Here is a 20,522-nt window from a genome sequence, read left to right as displayed (position 1 = left end):
ATCTGCAATATCTTCCCAATATGTACAGCAACTGTACATAGTAGCAATGCTGCACACTGTGTCAAACATAATAAGGGTTCTTTTGGTTAAATTTGATGTTCCTTCAAATTGAGAAGGATCGGTACAGAAGTAGTATCAGACAGCCTAAGTGACAACCATGGCAGACAATTACAAAAAAAAAGTGTTGGAATGTATTTTAAATCCCAAGTTTGAGAGAGATTCTAGCCCTGAACAATAGTAAGATCAGCACAGTACTTGTCAGCTGTTATTCATGGTGCTTTTCTTAGAAATCAGGAAGCAGCTTTTATTCACAATTTACTGCAGCATTTCTCACTCAGTTACAATGTCATGGGGAAGGTGAACAATAGATTTCCAACAGTGAAATGGGGAATTGAGAGGGAAAGTTAGAGCAAAATGTGATCTCAAGTTGTATACCTTTAATCTCTCTAAGTAACTCACTTTGCAATAATATTAAAGGATGATGCAAATGGGACTAGATTAGGTTAGGATATTTGGTCAGCATGGACAAGTCAGACCGAAGGCTCTGTTTCTGTGCTGTACATCTCTAGGACTCTATGATGGCCGGACATTTTGGCCCTGGAGGTATAGAGTGTTGAAAGATACATAGAGTAGATGGGGTGTGTGTGTGTGTGATGGGGAAGAATGATCAGAAATAACAAGATCTAACTAACCTTGAGCAACTGGCAATAAGTAGCCAAGAACTCCATGTCAATAATGTGTAACACAATTCTGAGCCCATTCTAAGCACTGAGATTAAAAACAGACTGTCCTTGACATTAACCCAGGGAACAACACAGTTTACAGTTTGAAAATTGTTATCTGTATTTCCTCCACAGATGGCACTCAGTTTTGTTTCTAAACCGAATCCAGCTTCTACATGCACAGGATCCCAGCATTCCCACTGCATTCAGGTGGTCTCTAGGCTAACAGTAGAGTATTCCTGGAAACACAGTAGCAGATGAGATGGGTGGTAGGTGCAGCACACCTATTTTAATGTCCCTACCAAACTAACCGTGCTGCCTAGCTCAAGTAAAAATTAGTCAACTTGTCAACCTATGAAGGAAGATTAAAACTCTCTAACTTCACAAACTTTGAGGCAAATCATTTATAAATGATTAGGTGATGTCAAACAATGATTTTAAAATGTCCCTTAGCAAGAAGGAAAAACTAAGGTAATAAAATTACACAAATTTGAGGTGTTAGAAGTTCATTAGTTTCAACAAAAGACTATGCAACCAAAAGCTTATTGAATGTTTAATTTTGAAGTTTGTAAAGGATATGGAAGCAAAGTTCAGAGGAACAATAACCATAATAATGTTTCAAAACTAAAAAGGCTAGAAACGCTGGCAGCAACAGCAAAATGGGAACAGCAGAAAACAAGCTTTCTCCTACTTCTGAGAAAAGGAAGATCACAAACATGATCAAAGGCAGCCAACAAGAAATATTGACATAAAATTCACCTTAGATTGTGGGAACAGAGGAGCACATTCAGTTCCTCGATCTGACCTTCACTGTTCTAGGTCACAGCTGAACACCCACCTATATTGTTCCTTGTAATCTCTGTACCCTTTAGTGTCATTAATACCGAGAAATCCACGATCTCAGTGTTATACACACACTATACTGAGATTCACAGCCCTCTGGAGCAGCCAATTCTAAACTTTAAAAACCCTTGGAACGAGAAATTCCTCATTTTGATCCCAAATGGTCTGCTCCTCATTTGGAGGCTGCAGGCCCTGGTTTGAGAGCCCACCAGAAAACACACCATCTAAATCTACCCTGTGGTTCAAAGAAGTTGTATTAGACTCTAAGCGGTTTCACTTTGCACAGATGCTGCCAGATCTGTTGTGTTTGTCCAACACTGGCTGCTGTAATTCCATCCTGCCACACTAACAATTTCGTTCATTTCTAGGAGGTCAGCCCCCCATTCTTCAGAAGTCCAGGAAACACAGTCTCTGTCTGCTCAACCACTCCTGCTAAAGCAATCCCAGGAAATACTCCAGTGATCCTCTCTGCTGAACTCCCTCTATGGCAAGTAAATCTTTCCTTGGATAAAGGGACCAAGACTGTACAGACTACCCCAGCTGCAGTCTCACCATGGTATCACGCAAGGACATCTTTGAGAAAATGAAATGAACCATCCTGATGCAGGTAAAGCAATGAACAGAGGCACAATATTCACGCAGGTAGGGAGTGCAAGAAGTTGCTAAACTAAGGACAAAAATGGTGGATGACTGACAAGAGGTAGCAGCTGGTCTGACATAAAAAAGAGATTAAAGTAAATGTTTTCAAATTCATACTCTCAGAGGGAAGTAAAGCTTCAAATATAAGCACAATAGGAGGCAACATTCTTATCATTGTTAATACACAGAAACAAGGTAAGAAACATACCTTTCTGCTTCAGGAACTGCACAGTCTGTCTCACTACCAGAGGAATGAGATCTCCATTTCCTTTGTCTCGGAGACTACCATTTTAAAAAAAGTAACACGGTCACATCTGTCAAAGGTTAGTTGCATGGAAATCACTGTTCTTAAAATATCTTAACTTTAAAAAAAAATGTGTTGTGGAAATTGCAACTTAGAAGAATTTGGTTTCAGGTAGCATCATAGTAAATGATGCATTTCTCAGTAGGTGGAGTGGACCTTGAGACAAATGAAGGAGAACAAAAACTTGTTCATGAAGCTGTTTCAGCCAAAGCATAAAGGGAAAGGGAGGTCTGCAAGGAGAACTGTTGAATCCAATGATTATCCATCCCCAATTGCTGATGAGAGTGTGGCCTTGAACTACTCTAGGTCGTGTGGTAAAGAAAATGTTAAGGGGCAAATACAGAGCGAAAGGCTGTGATAGCTGGAAGTGCAGACATCTTGGGGCAAATGAAAGAAGGAATGTATGAGGCATCAGAATTGGAGGAGTGGTGTGAAACGATTGTGGATGGTTGCAGATTTAATGAGATGGACAAGGTGATACGATAGAGGCGGGAGAAAGCAGTCTTGACAATGGATACAATTAAAGTTAGCTTCACATCAAACAGTCTGCTTCACTTCAAGGCAGTGAACAGGGTGGGCTCTGGAATCAGTGGTGACAGAATGGGTCTGAAGGTAATTGTTCTGGCCTTCTCACAACGCCTAATTGGAGGAAAATTTGGCTCATCAAAGACTTGATTTCAAACAAGCAGTCAGCCAGAGGCATAGGAGTCCACAGATGTGATGGTAAAAGTTACGCCAAGAACACTTTGTTCTTTACAAAACCTTTCAAATTCTGTTACCAAGGGCAGTCTACAGAGGAGGATTTAAAGCAGCCAAAGACAGACCCTTGAGGGACACCAGGAAGTAAATGTTGCAGGAAGAGGCAAAAAAGCCATTCGTAAAGCAGCTCTGGCTGCAATTAAATATTTCCGAAAGTGTAATATCAAAATTGGTTTGGACTTTTATTTTATATTTCACCATTTGAACTACTGCTCCAATAACAGATGCCCAAATTCTAAAGAGCTTTAAGTAAAAGATCCAGACATAATACAGCCTAGGAATTTGAGAAAACTTTCTTTCTATAAATGTTCGTCACACTGCACTAAATATACCACAGGAATGGAGAGAAATGAATAGGATAAGATTTAAGGTCTTTGATAAAGTGGCTCTGAACTTGATGTAATTGAAAGAGATGCACACCTTTGATAAAAACTTGCAAGTGTTAGGACCAACACACATCACTATCACAGTGAATATGTGGCCATTTCACTTGTTTTAATCATTCATTGGCTGGAAATATCTTTGGAGAAGGGGTCTTTGCCCATATTTGATGTGATGCCATGTGACCTCATACAGACTGAAGTCACTGATGAGAACTCCCAGAGCAACTTTGCCGTGAGTGACTCCCAGTGTGCTGCCACCACTGGTGGGTCTGTCCTGACAGGGGACTGGCACATATTCATGGAATGGTGCCTGCGAGACAATGTCAGGCTCTAGGACAGCTCTCCGAATTTTTACATAAGACCTCAGATATTACCAAGGAGTACATTGCAGGGCTGACAGTTTTGCAACTGTCATTTCCGATGCCCATGTTAATGCCAGATGGTCAACCTGGTTTCATTCCTCTATAGCAAATGGGGTATAAGGTCATTTCAGAGGACAGTTAGCAGTCAACTACATTGCTGTGTCATATAAGATCAGGTGAGGTACGGACTGTAGATATCCTTCCATAAAGCACTTCAGTGAATTAGCTTTTAGTTCCAGATTTATTAGGGGATTTCAAATTTCACCATCTGCTGTGCTAGGATCTGAAGGCATGCCTCCAAATCATTAGACTGCCCTCTGGATTTGTAAACATATAAACATTTTGACAGGTGTGTGGGAAAGGAGGAGGCAGGGATCTATACAGTATGGTTTAGATTACAGAACACAGCAATGCAAATATTTCTTGTATATTCATTAATGTACATTTGTAGTAATTTTCTTGTCAGCTTTAAGCATGATCTTGCACACTATGCTGATTGAAACAATGACAAAAAAATTGAAACAAAAATATAAAATAGCCAAGAATCATACAGAAGTCAATCCCAAATCTGTACTGAAGCCACAGTACAAAAGGTACTACACAATTTATTCATGTGCCCCAACACTATCAAGGAGACACATCAGGGTTCCCATTGCATTTGATCATTAAATGCTACTGTTTCTCAGATGTGGATGGGATCAAATAGCATTTCTAAAAAATGAAATCATATATTCAATGTCCAGACACGCAAATGAAAAATGTTCTTCTCTAGAAAGCTATATAATATGGAATCAGAGCTCGAGAGAGTTAGGAGTCGATACTAAGTCCTCAAGATGGGTGGGCGAGGGTTGGAGAAACAGTTCAAATGTGAAATATATGTAACCTGATCTGGAACATGGCATATACCCACTTGCTACCATTTTACTGTGAAGGATAACAAGCAACTAGAGTTCCACTATGAGGGTGTTGATACTTAACATATATTTTAACTGGGCAAGTGCAATTGTGACACTGACCTGGAACCAATTATTGCACATGTTTCCTGCCGGTTAGAAAACTCATTGAAACAGATGGGAGCTAGTTGTTTACATGGCTAAGGAGGTTCCCTTGAGGGGCACCTCCACAGCCTTCAGCTTTTCCCTGCCTTTCTGAACCAAAACAAACACTTTCCTACTTTAGCTCCTAGTCCCCTGATCATGGGCTTTGTCCCAACCAGCTAGGCAGATCCACACAACAAACTCTGCCATCCTGAGATTCTTCAGGTGAACACACTCTCATCATCACAAAGATTGGGGTCTTGGAATCTCAAAGAGGGGAAAGGGTAGAAGAGCAATCATTTTTGTTAATTTAATACATTGCAATCATATTTTTGAGAATTGGTCATCAGTTTTCTACTTCAGCAATCAACTCGGCAATGTACACAAGTGCTACTTTTTTTCATACACGAAACAAGGTGGTCTTAAAACATTGTAAAGTTAATCACAGTAAAAGCAGAAATGAAACAAATAAAAACTGACTACTGCAGACTGACTCCGAATTGTTGCTGGGGAAGTGGAGGTCGAGGTGGGGGTGTCTTTGCTGGTCTAGGTGGTGCTCCCTTTTGAGATGCTCTTAGGTTTTCATCATACCTGTTGGAAGATACAGTCAGGAATAATTATTCCTCCACCACAATCCTTCCTTCAAATTCCTGTTGTTACACTTGCTGAGAGGAAGATGTACAGTGAATTTCACTCAGTGCCATTCCGTGATTTCAACAACAGGAACTCCATCTCCATAACGTCAAGGAGCCAACTCCACTGTACACCTGGAGACTTAAATTGATTTCTGAAAATTGCTCCAAATTTAAAAATCAGCAAATTCAGGTGCAACTTGCTGTGCCTGGCTAACAACTGTTCACCAGGTTTCCACTCAAAACATTTCATAAAGCTTCAAAGCTTTGATTAGATTTTCCTTTACATGCCCAGCTCCAGTGAAAAGGTTCAAATCTTTTATAGCTTTGCTTGTAACTACAATTGCTCTATCACATTACCACTTCCATGAATTTGTATTGCCCAGAACAACGTCCAATACTCTTAAATCAATTCTGTCCAATGTCTTTTATACATTCAAATTCATTTTCAAATTCTTGTATCTAAAGTCCTTAAGTGTAGACTACAGAGTCTGATTTACTTTAGTGTTAACTTGGGTTTGCAGTGAGTAGCAGTGATGCAAAAAAAATGACATAGAAGAAAAATAGTTAAAGTGAAAAGAGAGAGAAGGAAGGAAGACAAGAGACAGACGAGCAAAGGATAGAGGGAGACAAAGGCAGAATTGGAAAAATTCTTTGGCCCAAACAGAATATCACCTAAATGGGTGTAAAGAGGTCAGTGAGCTGGCAAAACAACTCCACACATCTTATGCCTCCTCACAGTCCTAGGTGAACTGCAGAAATGCACCTAGAAGCTAAAGCCAGCAGGATGATTTTATCACATTTTACACTTCCACATTCAAAAATTTGAATCTTGCCTGGTTTCCAAATTGTTAAAAACAAACAATTCAACTAATACAAATACAATCAACTTAACCTTCTGCAAAGAATAAACAAAAGTGCAATATTATACCCAGATCAACTAGCAGAACTTCAATTATACACCAGATAGCTCCTATGGTCATCTTGAAAACACTCCAATTTTCTACAAAAACAAATATTTCAACAGCTGTCTCAATGTAAATTGGGAACAGATTTTCTTCATGTGCTGTGATTTATGGCTGCTTGGTTCAATGGTTCAGACTAATGATCAAGCTTTCATCATTCCAAATCTAGTATCATTCACAAGTGTCGTGTTTTTGTGTATACTACAAATTATTGCCTTTTCCTTCTCTTCCTAAAAGGTACAGTAAATGTAACAATAAATCTGATGCAAGTCCAGTAGATAGATTTTATTGGCTCATGTCATATCACAACAGAATTTATCACTTTATTAAAAGTGCTCCCACATTCTATGAAATGTTTATAGTTATTCGTTCAAATGCCACTCAGTAGTTGCTATGTTGCATTTAGTCTTGCTAGCTTCAAGGTAGAATATGTAGGACACAGATCTTTAGAAACAAAGTTCCAAATGATTGTATAGAATGGCTTTACAATAGCTTAGCAGTCTATCACAGAAGCATACAACACAGTTCATTCCCATTATTGTGATTGTGCCAGCTCTTTGAAAGAGTATGCCAGTTTATTTTACTCCATTTGTCTTTCTTCACAGGCTTCACAATTTTATTTCCTTTACAAGAATATTTCATTTTGATAGTCACTTGCATCTTTCCACTATTGTTGAACACAGTGCATTCATATCATGTCACAAAAAAATTCCCCATTACTTTGCTTAAATCTTCATTCTCTGGTTACCTGAGTGGACAAATGCATGGCTGATGAAGTAAAATGTGGATAAATGTGAGGTTATCCACTTCAGTAGTTAAAACAGGATGGCAGATTATTATCTGAAGGTCAACAGATTGGGAAGGGGAGGTGCAACAAGAGCAGATTGTCCTAGTATACAAGTCGCTGCAAGCAAGCATGCAGTGGCAGCAGTCATTGAAGAATGCAGACAGTATATTGGCCTTCATAATGAGAGGATTTGCATACAGGAACATGGGAGGCTTGCTATAATTATACAGGGCCTTGATGAGACCATATTTGTTGTATGCAGCTTTGGTCACCTTATCTGAAGGAGAATGTTCTGGCAATGGTGGGAATACAACAAAATGTTTACCAGACAGATTCCTGGGATGGCAGGACTGACATATGAAAATAAACTGGATTGGTTATTTTCACTAGAGTCTAGGAGAAGACGGGGGGACCTCATAGAAACCAATAAAATTCTAACAGAACTAGACAAAGTAGATGCAAGAAAGATGTTCCTGATGACCATGGAGTCCAGAACCAGGGGTCAGTCTAAGGTTACAGAGTAGACCATTTATACTTTAGATGAAGAGAAATTTCTTCATTCAAAGAGTGATGAGCCTGTGGAATTCTCTGCCACAGAAAGTGGTTGAGGCTAAAACACTGAATGTTTGCAAGAACAAATTATAGATAGCTCTTAGGGATAAAGGGACTGACCAGAGTACTGAGTTGGATGATCAGCCATGATCATACGGAATGGCAGGGCATTCCTATTTTCTGTTAGTGACAGTGGAAAAACTCTCTCCCTATATATTCTGTTAAAGCCACTCATGACTTCTAAATATCTCTACCAAGTCTCCTCTTAACCTTCTCTGCTTTAAAGAGAACAATACCAGCTTCCACCACCTTTCAATTTAATTGACGTCCCTCACCTAACCTTACCCCTACTAACATAGTAAACTTTCATTGTCCCATTCAAGTGCCTTAACAGCTTTCTGAAAATTTGGTTATCCAAATTTATGAGCAACTTTCCAGTCAAGGCCTGTACAAAGACTTAGCATACACGTTTTCTTACTTTTGTATTATATTGTTCTACCTATAAAGCCAAGGATTGTGTTTTTTTCAAAAACTCAAAATTTTTTCAAAAGATTTTTTATTAAAGCATAGAAATGTGTTACCATTTCAGCAGATTTACTGTAATATTTCTAAATGAGAAAAGTATAGAAATTGGAGGAGAGGGAAATTGAATTGAAGCAATGATATGACATGTGCTGTGATTCATAATGCCTTAGCTTCTTTAATACTTGCTCACTTAGGTTCACTGACCCAGAGATATTGTGACAGAGTTAACATGTGGCATGGACCTCAGTCCATCAGTAGCACAATGACCAACCATGATACAGTCTGCTTTCAAACTGATCTGGCCAAAATCAGAAACTGCTGGAAAAACTCAGCAGGTAAGGCAGCATCTGTGGACAGAAAGCAGATTTAACGTTTCGGGTCCCGTGACCCTTCTTCAGAACTGTTCTGACCAGCTGGGTTTTTGATTGCCAGCATCTGCAATGCTTTATAAGATCTAGCCAGTTATACAATGAATAACTGATCCTATATTTTCAGTTTTAAGGCCCTGCTGGGGATCTTCAAGATGACTTGAAGTTAGTATAGAATACTTGAAGGGGAGTACAAAACTGAGAAATGATAAGTTATAGTAATTAAATAAAAATTTGGAAGAGTTAATTTACTTTTGGAGAACTGTAAAAATGAAAAATATCTCAAACTTTATTGTTCATTTCTTCCTTATTTATGTCCAACCATTTGACTGTGTACGAGATTGTACACCCTTAAGCCAGTCGGTCAACTGGTAAAACAGGCTGGGAGTCCCATTCACCATTAGAACTCAGCTGCCTTGAGTAGGCATTCCATCTTCTCTCAGCTGGGCCTGATAAAATGCCTCCAGCAACAGAACATTTCAATTTCAGGGAACAGGTGACAACAGCAAGAGAGAGGAAAGGGAAGCCTATGAGATTAAACCTTCCCACAGTTCATGCCTTGCAGCAATGAGAGATGTACCATTAGAAAAGACATCCACACCACTTTATATAAAAATGGAATCAGTGCCCTTGGACATTACCTCAATACATACCTAATTACTTCAGAAGGAATGATGAGCTGATCGCAGTTCAGATGTTCTCTCAGTTCACTTAAGTAATTTACATATATTACCTTCTTTCCAAATTTATGACTGAAAGAAAATTAAACAATGAATTAGAACACTAAAAAGAGCCATTTCTATGAGATTACACATTATTTTTAAATCTATTATTGCGAACCAATATTTGAACTTGCTATAGAACAGCTTAAGAAAAATGCTTTAGGATATGGAGATGATTTTATTTTAGCAAAAATTAGTTGTGAATTGCTAATTTTGGAGGTGGAAGCACTGTACATCAAAAGGAGGTTTCTTTGCTGCTTGCGTTTGAAGGTCTGTCATATACTGAAATATATACTTTTTGTTTACACTTAATTTCTTTTATTTGCAGCAATTGAACAGACTGGATTTACAGTTGCAGAAGTTGTATGTTATACAGTTAGGATTTCACTATGTACAATAAACACAAAAAAAGATACTCCCTTGCTGGCTGAGAATTGATCAGGTTAGTAGTAGGTAGAAATTGTCAATCTACAACCAGAAGCCACCCAGCATTTAACACAACCAGTCAGTTCCAGCACCACGGTGCAAAGGGAGTAAAATGAATATAGTTGTAGGAGAGGATAACATATTAAATCAGAAGAGATATTGTTCTCTGCAGCCAAGAATGCACATGCATTAGACACATCTACTTAGGGTTGGAGAACAGAAGGGATAGCATTCACCTGATCTAGAGCAAATTGGTATCAAGTGTAGAAGTCTAGAGGGCTGAACTCAAAAGATTAATGTGGAGGGAGAGGCTTTTGATCCATTGGACACAGGCACGAGTACTCAGCAAAGAGAGCTGCAGCATGAAATGGCTGCATCTGAACCACTTTGGGCACCAGTAGAAATACATACATTATACAGTGGCCATGGCTGGGGCCTGACAGTTTAAGGGAATCTGATATTTGGAAGGACAGGAAGAATGGAAAAGGAGGCAAGAAAGCTCTGCTAATATAGACTCAGATCATTGCAGTATTGAGAAATAATCTGGATTAGAAACAGCAAAGGAAAGAAAGTGTCAGTAATTTATAGACTGATTATAGCTACATTGCAAATATAAACCAAGAAATAATTGTAGTTTATAAGAAAGCTACTACAATAACGTGCAACTTTAATCTTCACAGAGATTCGATAAATCAAATTGGCAAAGATAGATGAAGGACAAGTTCATAAGACTGTATTCAGGACAGATTCTTAGAACAATATACTGCAGAACCAATCAGGGATAGGTTACCATCCACCTAGTAATATGGGGTGGTGTGACAAAATCAATTAATGATCTCATAGTAATAGGATATTTTGACAAAACCAATCAGAATATGATAAAATTTCACTTACAGCTGGAGGGTGAGGAATTTTGTTCTGAAACCAGAGTCTTAATCTCAAATGAACACAATTATATGGGTATGAATATATAACAAAGTAGACTGGGAAAATACATTAATATACAAGATAGTTAAGAAGCAAAGGCAGATCTATAAGGAGACATATCAAACCCTCAGAGCAGATACACTTCATTGAGAAAGAATGATTCTGAGATGGGTTCACAACCCAAAGCCAACCAAGAAAGTTAAGGATAGAACATAGAACATAGAAGAATACAGCGCAGTACAGGCCCTTCGGCCCTCGATGTTGCGCCGATCCAAGCCCACCTAACCTACACTAGCCCACTATCCTCCATATGCCTATCCAATGATAATATCAAATTAAAAGAAAATGTACACAATGCAAAGATCAGGAGTAGTTCAGAAGATTGGAAATATTTTAGAAATCAGAAAAGGGATGACTTAAAAAAGAAACTGGAGGAGAGAAAATTAGCAAGATGGATTAAAAACTTAAAAGCTTCTGCAAATATATAGAAAGTAGTTAAAGTGAGGGGCTGGTCCTTTAGAGAGTGAGATGGGAGAAATTAGGAAGGAAATTACAGATTTTGAACAAGTATTTTGAATATTTCTTTACAATAGAAGGCATAGAAAGCATTCCAAAAATAATGGAAAACGAAAAGGCAAAATGAGAGAGAGAATTAGAGGGGTCAGGTATTAGGAAACCTAATGGGACTAAGGGCTATCACATCTGCTGGAGCTAATGCTTTAAGACACTGGGTTGCAAACTAAGTGCCTGCAGGGATAGAGATTGCACTGATTGTAATCGTCCAAAATTCGCAAAGCTCGGGAAAGGTCCCAGCAGGTTGCAAGTCCACACATATATAACACCTCTTTTCAAGAAAGAGGGGAGACAATAGGCCAGTTTAGCATTTGCCATTGGAAAAATACCAGTCATTAATTAAGGAGGTAGTAAAAGTCCACTTATAAATCATAATACAATATTTATTCTGATCGTTTATGTGAAAGGGTAATTGTATTTGATAATCTATTAGAGTTCGGAGAAGATACATGGAAATTAGTAGATTCAGTGTTTTTGGATTTTCAAAGAACATTTGACACAATCTACATAAGATTATTGTCCAAGATATGAACTCAGGGCTTTAAGAGGAGGTATACTGGCTTAGTAGGAGGCTTATTTAACTAAAAGGAAACAGAATGAATTCATTATTTTTAAGGTGGAAAACCATAATAAGTGGAGTACCATAGAGATCAGTGCTGGACCCTCAACCAATTGTCATTTCTATAATGAGATGGATGAAGGGACTGACAGTATTGAAGCAAATCTTCAGATGATAGACAGGAAAGCAAGGTACAAGGAGGATTCAGAGACTCCACAAAAGGGAGATGAAAACATTAATTGGGAACAGGCAAAACATTTCACAGATTTGACACATTGTGACGCAGGGTGAAGAACAAAAAAAAAATGATTGAGAAGGCAAATAGAGTGATCACCGTTACTACATAATGGAGTCCAAGTACAAAAAGTAAGGAGGTTTTGCTACAACTGCACAGGTCATTGGTGAGACTACAACTGGAGTACTATGTACAGTTTAGACTCCGTACTGCATTTGAAGCAGTTCAGAGAAGAAGGTCATTGGGATGATTCTTAAGACTAAGGGGTTGGGTAGGGAGAAAAGATTGAACACAGTCTATCATCTGTCTATCCTCATTAAATCTGAATGAGAGACATCCTCACAAAACATATCAGATTCTGAAGGAGCTTGGTAAGGAAGTAGGGGGCATAGTTTAAAAGCAAGGGATCACCTAGTCAAGGCCGAGATGAGAAGGAATTTCTTCTGAGGACCCAGTGAAGGCTGGATTCTGAATATATTTAAGACTGGATTTTGATTGACAAGGATGACAAGGGTTCTGGGCTTAAGGGAGGTAGAGGGGTGGAGGGGATAGTGACAAGGCATGAAAGTGGAGTGAAAACCACATTCAGATCAGCCAAGGTCTTACTGGATGGTAGGACAGGTTTGATAAGTCAGTGGTTTTATTTCTTATGATCGAAGAAAGCCAAATGACAAGCAGCTACCAACACAACAGCACATCAGCAGGAATCAGTCAGTCAGTCAGTCACCAAAAAGATATAAATTGCCAGCCACGTAGCACTAGCCAACATAAGAAGCCACTCATCAACTGACTGCAGCTTGGTTTCTGACAGTCATCCGTTTTCTTGACACCAAACTGTTACAAATTCACATCCACCTTTGGGTCTGTTTGGACTCGGTGTAAAGCCAATAAACAGCAGCCAAACACCTGTCTCAAGTTTACAGGAATTTGACAAGAAAAAGGGCTGCAGAATCACCAACAGGAAAATTATGAAAATTAAGATGGGGGTTGGGGTTGGCAAAGGGGACTCAAGAACTTTCAAAATCAGGAATGGGGCGTTGGGGTGCAGAGTATTTTTAATTAAAAAGAGCAGAAATAGGATGGGGAGAAGAAGAAAAAAAAAGATAAAAAGCTTGAAGAATTTACAGAACTGGGAGTGAAGAGAGAGAGCGAGAGAGAGAGAGAGAGCGCGAGATAGTGAGAGATAGTGAGAGCGAGAGCGCTGTGTCACAAAAAAGGTGCAGTCAGCTGACTTAGTTTCTTTGAAACCTTCAATAAAAGCACAGGCATTTGTGAACTGTGATGTTTCCCCTGCTACCAGAATACTGCTATATTGATTCAAACTCATTTTAAAAGTCGGATCCAAATCAGCGATATTACCTCCTCATTCTGTCAGAATCACTGCCCAATACCATCATAAAAGTGGCTGAGACAAGTGTACAGCAGTCAGAAAAATCCACAGTTCCATTGCAACAAGAAACCTGGACAAAGCATTTTGCCACATCACCTTTGTCAGCAATCTCAGAGACCTCCTAACCTTAAACTTCCCATGATTCCATCCTTCGTTCTGTAGAATCTCAGATTGTTACAGATTGTAGAATAGAAGCTCTTAGGGGGTTTGACCCAGCGATAGGGCAGCCCAGCATGTTTGCTAAACATACCTTATAAGTGGCTTGAAAATATTCCAAAGGATTCGGATAAAATTTGTTGGGTGTACAACGTAAAGGGCTTTGAGATTTTTCTTGTATCTAGAGAAAAGGAAAAGCCATCTTTGAATCAATGCAGCAGAAAAATACAAGTTATCTTACTGTAGCATCAAATCATTTCATTAGTACTGGTTTGGAGAGAAGTGAAATTTTAACAGCACATTTGATTTAGAGGTTTTTTTGAATTTAGAATTCAACTGGGACAATGTAACCATCATGGTACAGACAAAACAGAGACAAACAAGAGAATTCCTTGAAACCTGGCACCCCAACCAGAACTCAATCAATAAACACATGGAACTGGACCCCATCTCCAAACCACTCAGATACAGAATCGGAAGTACCAAAAAGCAGAGACACATAAATACCAGGCAGGATAGACCACCAACTCCAAAATCGAACACGCACTGACAATGTCATCTAGAGAGGCGACGAAACGTCTGCAGAAAACCACACCAGTTGGCGAACCAATCTATGACCTCAGCACATTTTATGTCACCAGGCAATAATCAGGAGAATTAATCCCAGGCATCATGGCCAATCTTTGGTAACTTAACCCAACTTATCAATGGATTGATAAATGCGAAGTGCTGCACTTTGGTAAGACAAACCAGGGCAGGACTTACACAGTTACTGGTAAGGCCCCAGGGTCACTGGTCAAATAGACCTAGGGATTATTCCTTAAAAGTGGTATCACAGGTAGACAGGGTGGTGAAGACGGCGGTTGGCATGGTTGCTTTCATCAGTCAGAGCATAGAGTACTGGAGTTGGGATGTCATGTTACAGCTTAACAAGGCATTGGTAAAGCTGCATCTGGAGTACTGTGTACAATTCTGGACACCCTGCTACAGGAAGAATGTTATTAAACGGAAAGGGTGCCAAAACAATTTACCAGGATGTCACTGAGACTGGAAGGTTTGAGTTACAAGGAGGGGCTGGGACATTTTTCACTGAAGCATAGGAGGCTGAGTGGTGACCTGATAGAGGTTCATAAAATCACAAGGGACATAGACAAGTTGAATAACCAAGATGTTTGCCCCAGGAAAGGGGGGGGGGTCCAAAACTAGAGGGCACAGGTTGAAGGTGAGAGGGGTAAGATTTAAAAGGGACCTGAGGGTGGTGCATATATGGAATGAGCTGCTAGAGGAAGTGGTAGAGGGGGGTACAATTACAACATTTAAAAAGACCTTTGGACATGTACATGGATAGGAAAAATTTAGAGGAATATGGGCCAAACACAGGCAAATGGCACCAGTTCAGTTTAGGAAACTTGGTTGGCATGGATGAAATGGACTGAAGGGCTTGTTTCTGTGCCGTGTGTGTCGAAGACTCTGGTTGGGGGGGAGGTGTTAGCCCCAAACTAACAAATGCCTTTACCAATTTAACTATTGGGGAGTTCAGTACAATTTAACCATTGAGTATATGTGGAGTTTGTCATCAACATAATGTGACTGCACTCTCCTTGTTATCATAGGTTAAACTAAACAGTGTAGTCAAGAATTGTCCATACAAAGTTCTTCATTCCTTTGTTTCTATGGATATATTTACTGTGTATTCAGTTATCTATTAAAGACCCAAGCATTATCTTCGACAATTCCCAATAGGTAAAAAGGATATTATGACATTCACTGTTCATCGTTTTTTAGCTGAGGATGGTAAGCTGTCAACTGTTTCATGTTTCCAGGCGGTTATTGATATAAAAGGCTTGGGGAGATAAGAAAATATCTTAGTGGACTTCTGATTTATGAAATAGCAATAAAGTCATGGATTTATCTTCAGGTCCATCATGGTTACAAACATCTTCGATGATGTTACTAATTTTGAGCTGAATATAATCAGAGTGTCACAGAAACGAAAGATCAATATAAAGTACACAACAAAAAGTCAATTAGAGAGCACATTAGAAAATTTTCAAAGCCTTTTTTCAGAGCAGAAACTTATTGCAGCTTCCTCTGACTCATTACTTCAAACTCTCTGCCTCCAAAATCATTTTATGCCACTTTACATTTTTTAAATGTCAACTTTTGGCAGAAAATGAAATTTCCTAATATAAGTTAGAAAATGCACACCAGCAATATTCTTGGTACATTCCCAATGACAAAACAAAATGATGTAGCACAAGCTGTACTTTTGCTCAAAATAATTCGAAGCACTCGGGACACAAGGACACACTTATTCAATAAGTAGAAGAGAAATTGCCAACTGACATATCTTTCTTCTCAATGTTACTGTTTTGTACAAGTCACATTGACTGGATGTCAAACTGAAGCACCTGAAAAAATAGAGAAACAGAATAATCCTTAACAGATTTTGCAACTGAAAGGGAACCCTTGGTTGATAGTTTGGACAGACACATGACAACTGTACCCAGTGATTATAGCCTTGGTGGAACTCTTGTCCAAGTCATAACGTTTTTGCCGTATATACAATTCCAGAGTTGAGATATAACTTAGGCAGATACTGCAAGACTGATGGAGAGTACCAAAGTAGGAGATACTGCCTTGCAAATGAAATCTTAAACCAAGATCCTGTCTTATTATTCCAGGTCAACATGAAAATCCTGAAGTTCTATTCAAGGAAGAGAAAGGGGAGTTCCACAGAGTTTCACCTAAAATATATCGCTCAGTCAACACCTACAAAACATTAACTACATTGCAACCGATGTCCTTACTGTTTGGGAGACCTTGCTATTAGAGGTAGAAATCAATCACGAGTCAGATTAAATTAACAGCGAAACCTTTCATGAAAAGGTTATCAAATAGCTCTTACAACATATAAATCAAGTTCATAGTAGGGCTTCAAAGAAAGAAACATAAAACATCAGCTGTTCTTCCTGATATATGCAAGGCTGACATCAATGCAATATGTCAGAGACAGTCCACATTAAAGTGGGCAATTATGTGAATTGGAAAAAGAGACAGAAGGTCAGGAAGGTCAAGAGTGAATTTGTGAGAAAGAGTTGAGTTCATATCCTAAGGACTGGAGTTCTAGATGTCAAACAAAACACACATGGATCACTAAAGGAGGTAATAAACTACATTTAAATTAAATAAAAAGTCTACAAAATTCTCAAAATGGGTCAATCTCTTCCTTGAATATATTCAGTGGCTAGGCCTCCAGCCTTCTGCAATAGAAAAATCCACAGGTTGACTACCCTTTGAGTGAAGAAATGTTTCCTCATCTCAGTCCAAAACAATTTTCCGCACACCCTGAGATGGTGTCCCCAAGTTCTAGACTCGCCAACGAGGAAAACATCCTGTCGAGCCCTGTTAGAACTTTAGATATTTCAATCAGATCCCCATTCATCCTTCTAAACTCAAATGAAAACAGACCTATTCAAACTAATCTCTCCTCATTCAACAGCCCTACGATCCCCAGTATCAGCATGGTGAACCTCTTGGGTAGGGAGACCAAAACTGTATACAGTATCCGCACCCCACCCCACTCCCTCTGTGTGATCTCAAGGTCCCATACAACTGCAATAAAACATCCCTACTTCTGAACTCAAATTCCCTTGCTATCAGTACTAATTTACCATTTGCCTTCTGAATCACTTGTAGCACCTGCCTGTCTACTGGTGGACAAAGAGAGAGACTCAGAATCCTTTGTACATCCACACATTCCAATATACCACTAAGCAACTAATACTCCTTCTTTCTGTCTTTCACACCAATTTCACATTTATTCACATTGTTCTGCATTGTGTTTGCCCACACACTCAACTTGTCTACATCACCCTGAAGCCTCCTTGAATCCTCCTCAGAATCTAAATTTTGCCCAGTTTTGCATCATTGGCAAACTTGGAAATGTTCCACTTGGTTGTCTCATCCAGGCCATTGATATAGATCATAAATAGTTGGTGCCCAAGCTCTGATCCTTGCAGCACCCACAAGTCACTGTGCATTACCTTCTTCTCTTACTTTTGCAGAAAGGAATGAATAATTGTTGTAATTCACACACATGTTCTTTAAATATGAACCATTGCCTTTCCACTATCAATCCTTTTAGTAAGGTTCCCCAATTTACATCACATAGCCTCATAGTTGCTTCTATTTTGACTCAAGATTCTAGTTCAGATAGGAGTACTTCACTCGAGCCTAACAAAGAATTTTATCATATTATGATCACTCTTCCCCAAAGGACCCTGTACAACAAGACAGTTCATTAAACCTTTTTCATTGCACATTAAAATACAATTTGCAATTATATTCTAGAATAAAATGAATTCAATACTTGTGTTATTCTAAATTAGATTGGTACACGTTTCTAACCAGAGGTTCCAAGGAATATTTGGCAAAAGAGAAGACATGGATTTATGTAACTGAAAGACTAAATGGACTCGAGATGCCAAATAACAAACAGGAACAGGAGTAGGCCATGTACAAATCTGCCGCTGTGTTCATTTATAAAACCACAGCGATTGCATTTAAAAAGCAATTTTTTTGGTTGCAGAGGGTGAAGATAAACTTTGAAGGTAAATGTTTTTTACATTAACCTGTTCGGACATGTCACTACAAATCTTTTGAACAGATGGAACTTGAATCCAGGCCCAGAGCCAAGGTCGTTATCACTATCTAAATTATGACAGTACACTTGCAAGTAATATCAAGCTGGACAGCAAGAGCTTCTTTAAATATATAAAAACAGAAGAGAGGGGCCAAACTTAATACAGACTGCTGGGGAAATAAAGATGAAAATAAATAGAAAATGGTAAAGGAATTGATTAAATGTTTTGCTTCAGTTTCACAACAGAATATATGAATAGCATATCAAAATTAATAAATAATCAAGGGGCAAAAGGAAGAGAAGAAAAAAACGAACTAACTGCTACTAGAGAAAGAGGTTCTGGATGTAAGTTTGCTCGCTGAGCTGGATGGCTCATTTTTAGACATTTTGTCACCATACTAGGTAACATCAGTGAGCCTCTGGTGAAACACTGGTGCTAGTGACCCGCTTTCTATTTATGTGTTTAGGTTTCCTTGGGTTTGTGGTGTCATTTCCTGTGGTGATGTCTTTGATGTGATGTCATTTCATGTTCTTTTTCTCAGAGGGTGGTAAATGGGGTCCAAGTCAAATGTGTTTGTTGACAGAGTTCCGGCTAGAATGCTGTACTTCTAGGAATTCTCATACGTGTCTCTGTTTGACTTGTCCCTAGGACAATGTGTTGTCCAAGACAAAATGGTGCCCTTCCTCATCTGTATCTAGTGAGAGTAACTCATATCTTTTTATGGCGAGTTTATGTTCATGTATGATAAGTCATTAGCCTGTTTAGTTTCCCAGCACCTATTTACAAAATACCTTGCAAGAACTGTAACAAACACTACATTGGACAAATAGGCAGAAAACTAGCCACCAGGATACATGAACATACCCTGGATCTGATGAGCTGTATTGTTGGATTTTAAAGAAGCAGCTACAGTGATAGTGGATGGACTGGTAGTAATCTTCTAAGAGTCCTTAGATTCTGGAAAAGTCCCAGAGGATTGGAAGACTGCCAGAGTGACACATTTATTTATAAAGGGAAGGAGACAAAAACAGTTAGTTAAATGGCTGCAACTGGGAAAACATTAAGCCTCTATAATAAAGGATAAAAAGCTGAACATGGAGTGGCATAGTGGTTAGCACTACTGCTTCACAGTGCCAGAGACCTGGTTTTGATTCCAGTCTCGGGCGACTGTCTGTGTGGAGTTTGCACGTCCTCCCAGTGTCTGCGTGGGTTTCCTCCGGGTGCTCCGGTTTCCTCCCACAGTCCAAAGATGTGCAGGTTAGGTGAATTGGCCATGCTAAATTGCCCATAGTGTTAGGTGTAGGGGAATGGGTCTGGGTAGGTTGCTCTTCGGAGGGTCGGTGTGGACTTGTTGGGATGAAGGGCCTGTTTCCACAATGTAAGTAATCTAATCTAATCTAGAAATTATATTTAGCATGGCTTCATGAAAGGGAAATTTATTACAATTGTTTGAGGAAGTGATGGGCAGGATAGATTAAGGAAAAGTAATGGATGGAATATGTTTGGATTTGAAAAGCGCCATATATTTGGTTACTTAATAGGAGCCCATAGTGATGGAGGTATATTAGGATGTATGGAGAACTGGCTAACTAACAGGAGACAGAGCTGGGATAAGGGCATTTTCAGGATGCCAAGCTGTAAGTAGTGGAGTGCCACAGGGACCAGTGCTAGAGTTACAATTATTGATAATATATTTCAATGACTTATTTGAGGAAAATGAACAATAGCGAAATTTGCAGATGGGAGAAAAACCAATGGGAAGGCAAGTAGTAAGGATTACTCAGAGTGTACAGAGGGATCCAGACAAGTTAGATGAATCGGCAAAAACTTGGTAGATGTGGGAAAACGTAAAGTTTTGCATTCAGCAGGAAGCAGAGAAATATGAATATCATTTACATGAAAGACGACTGCAGAAAGTCAGACAGCCGAGGGATTTGACTGTCCTTCTGTATAAATTACAAAAAGCTAGCCTTTCTTTCTTAAGGAATGGAGTGCAAAAAAGGGAGCTCT

The 20,522-nt window shown here is 39.1% G+C and overlaps 1 protein-coding gene across 2 annotated transcripts in view; it reads right to left on the bottom strand.

The window, feature by feature from the left end:
* The window catches only part of LOC122559556 (rho GTPase-activating protein 8-like), a 102,190-nt gene that overhangs the window by 28,766 nt on the left and 52,902 nt on the right, over positions 1 to 20,522 (bottom strand). For both annotated transcript variants that reach the window (XM_043709222.1, XM_043709223.1), the window contains exons 6-9: positions 13,961 to 14,047; positions 9,532 to 9,630; positions 5,530 to 5,640; positions 2,413 to 2,486 (exon numbers count right to left, since the gene is read on the bottom strand). In XM_043709222.1, the coding sequence (XP_043565157.1) occupies positions 2,413 to 2,486; positions 5,530 to 5,640; positions 9,532 to 9,630; positions 13,961 to 14,047 (371 nt within the window). The remainder of the gene's footprint in view (positions 1 to 2,412; positions 2,487 to 5,529; positions 5,641 to 9,531; positions 9,631 to 13,960; positions 14,048 to 20,522) is intronic.

The sequence above is a fragment of the Chiloscyllium plagiosum genome, chromosome 19, assembly GCF_004010195.1.
Source record: "Chiloscyllium plagiosum isolate BGI_BamShark_2017 chromosome 19, ASM401019v2, whole genome shotgun sequence".
In the NCBI taxonomy this organism is placed as follows: domain Eukaryota; kingdom Metazoa; phylum Chordata; class Chondrichthyes; order Orectolobiformes; family Hemiscylliidae; genus Chiloscyllium; species Chiloscyllium plagiosum.
The sequence above is the reverse complement of the archived record's forward strand: the minus strand, read 5'-3'. Positions and strand labels throughout refer to the sequence as shown.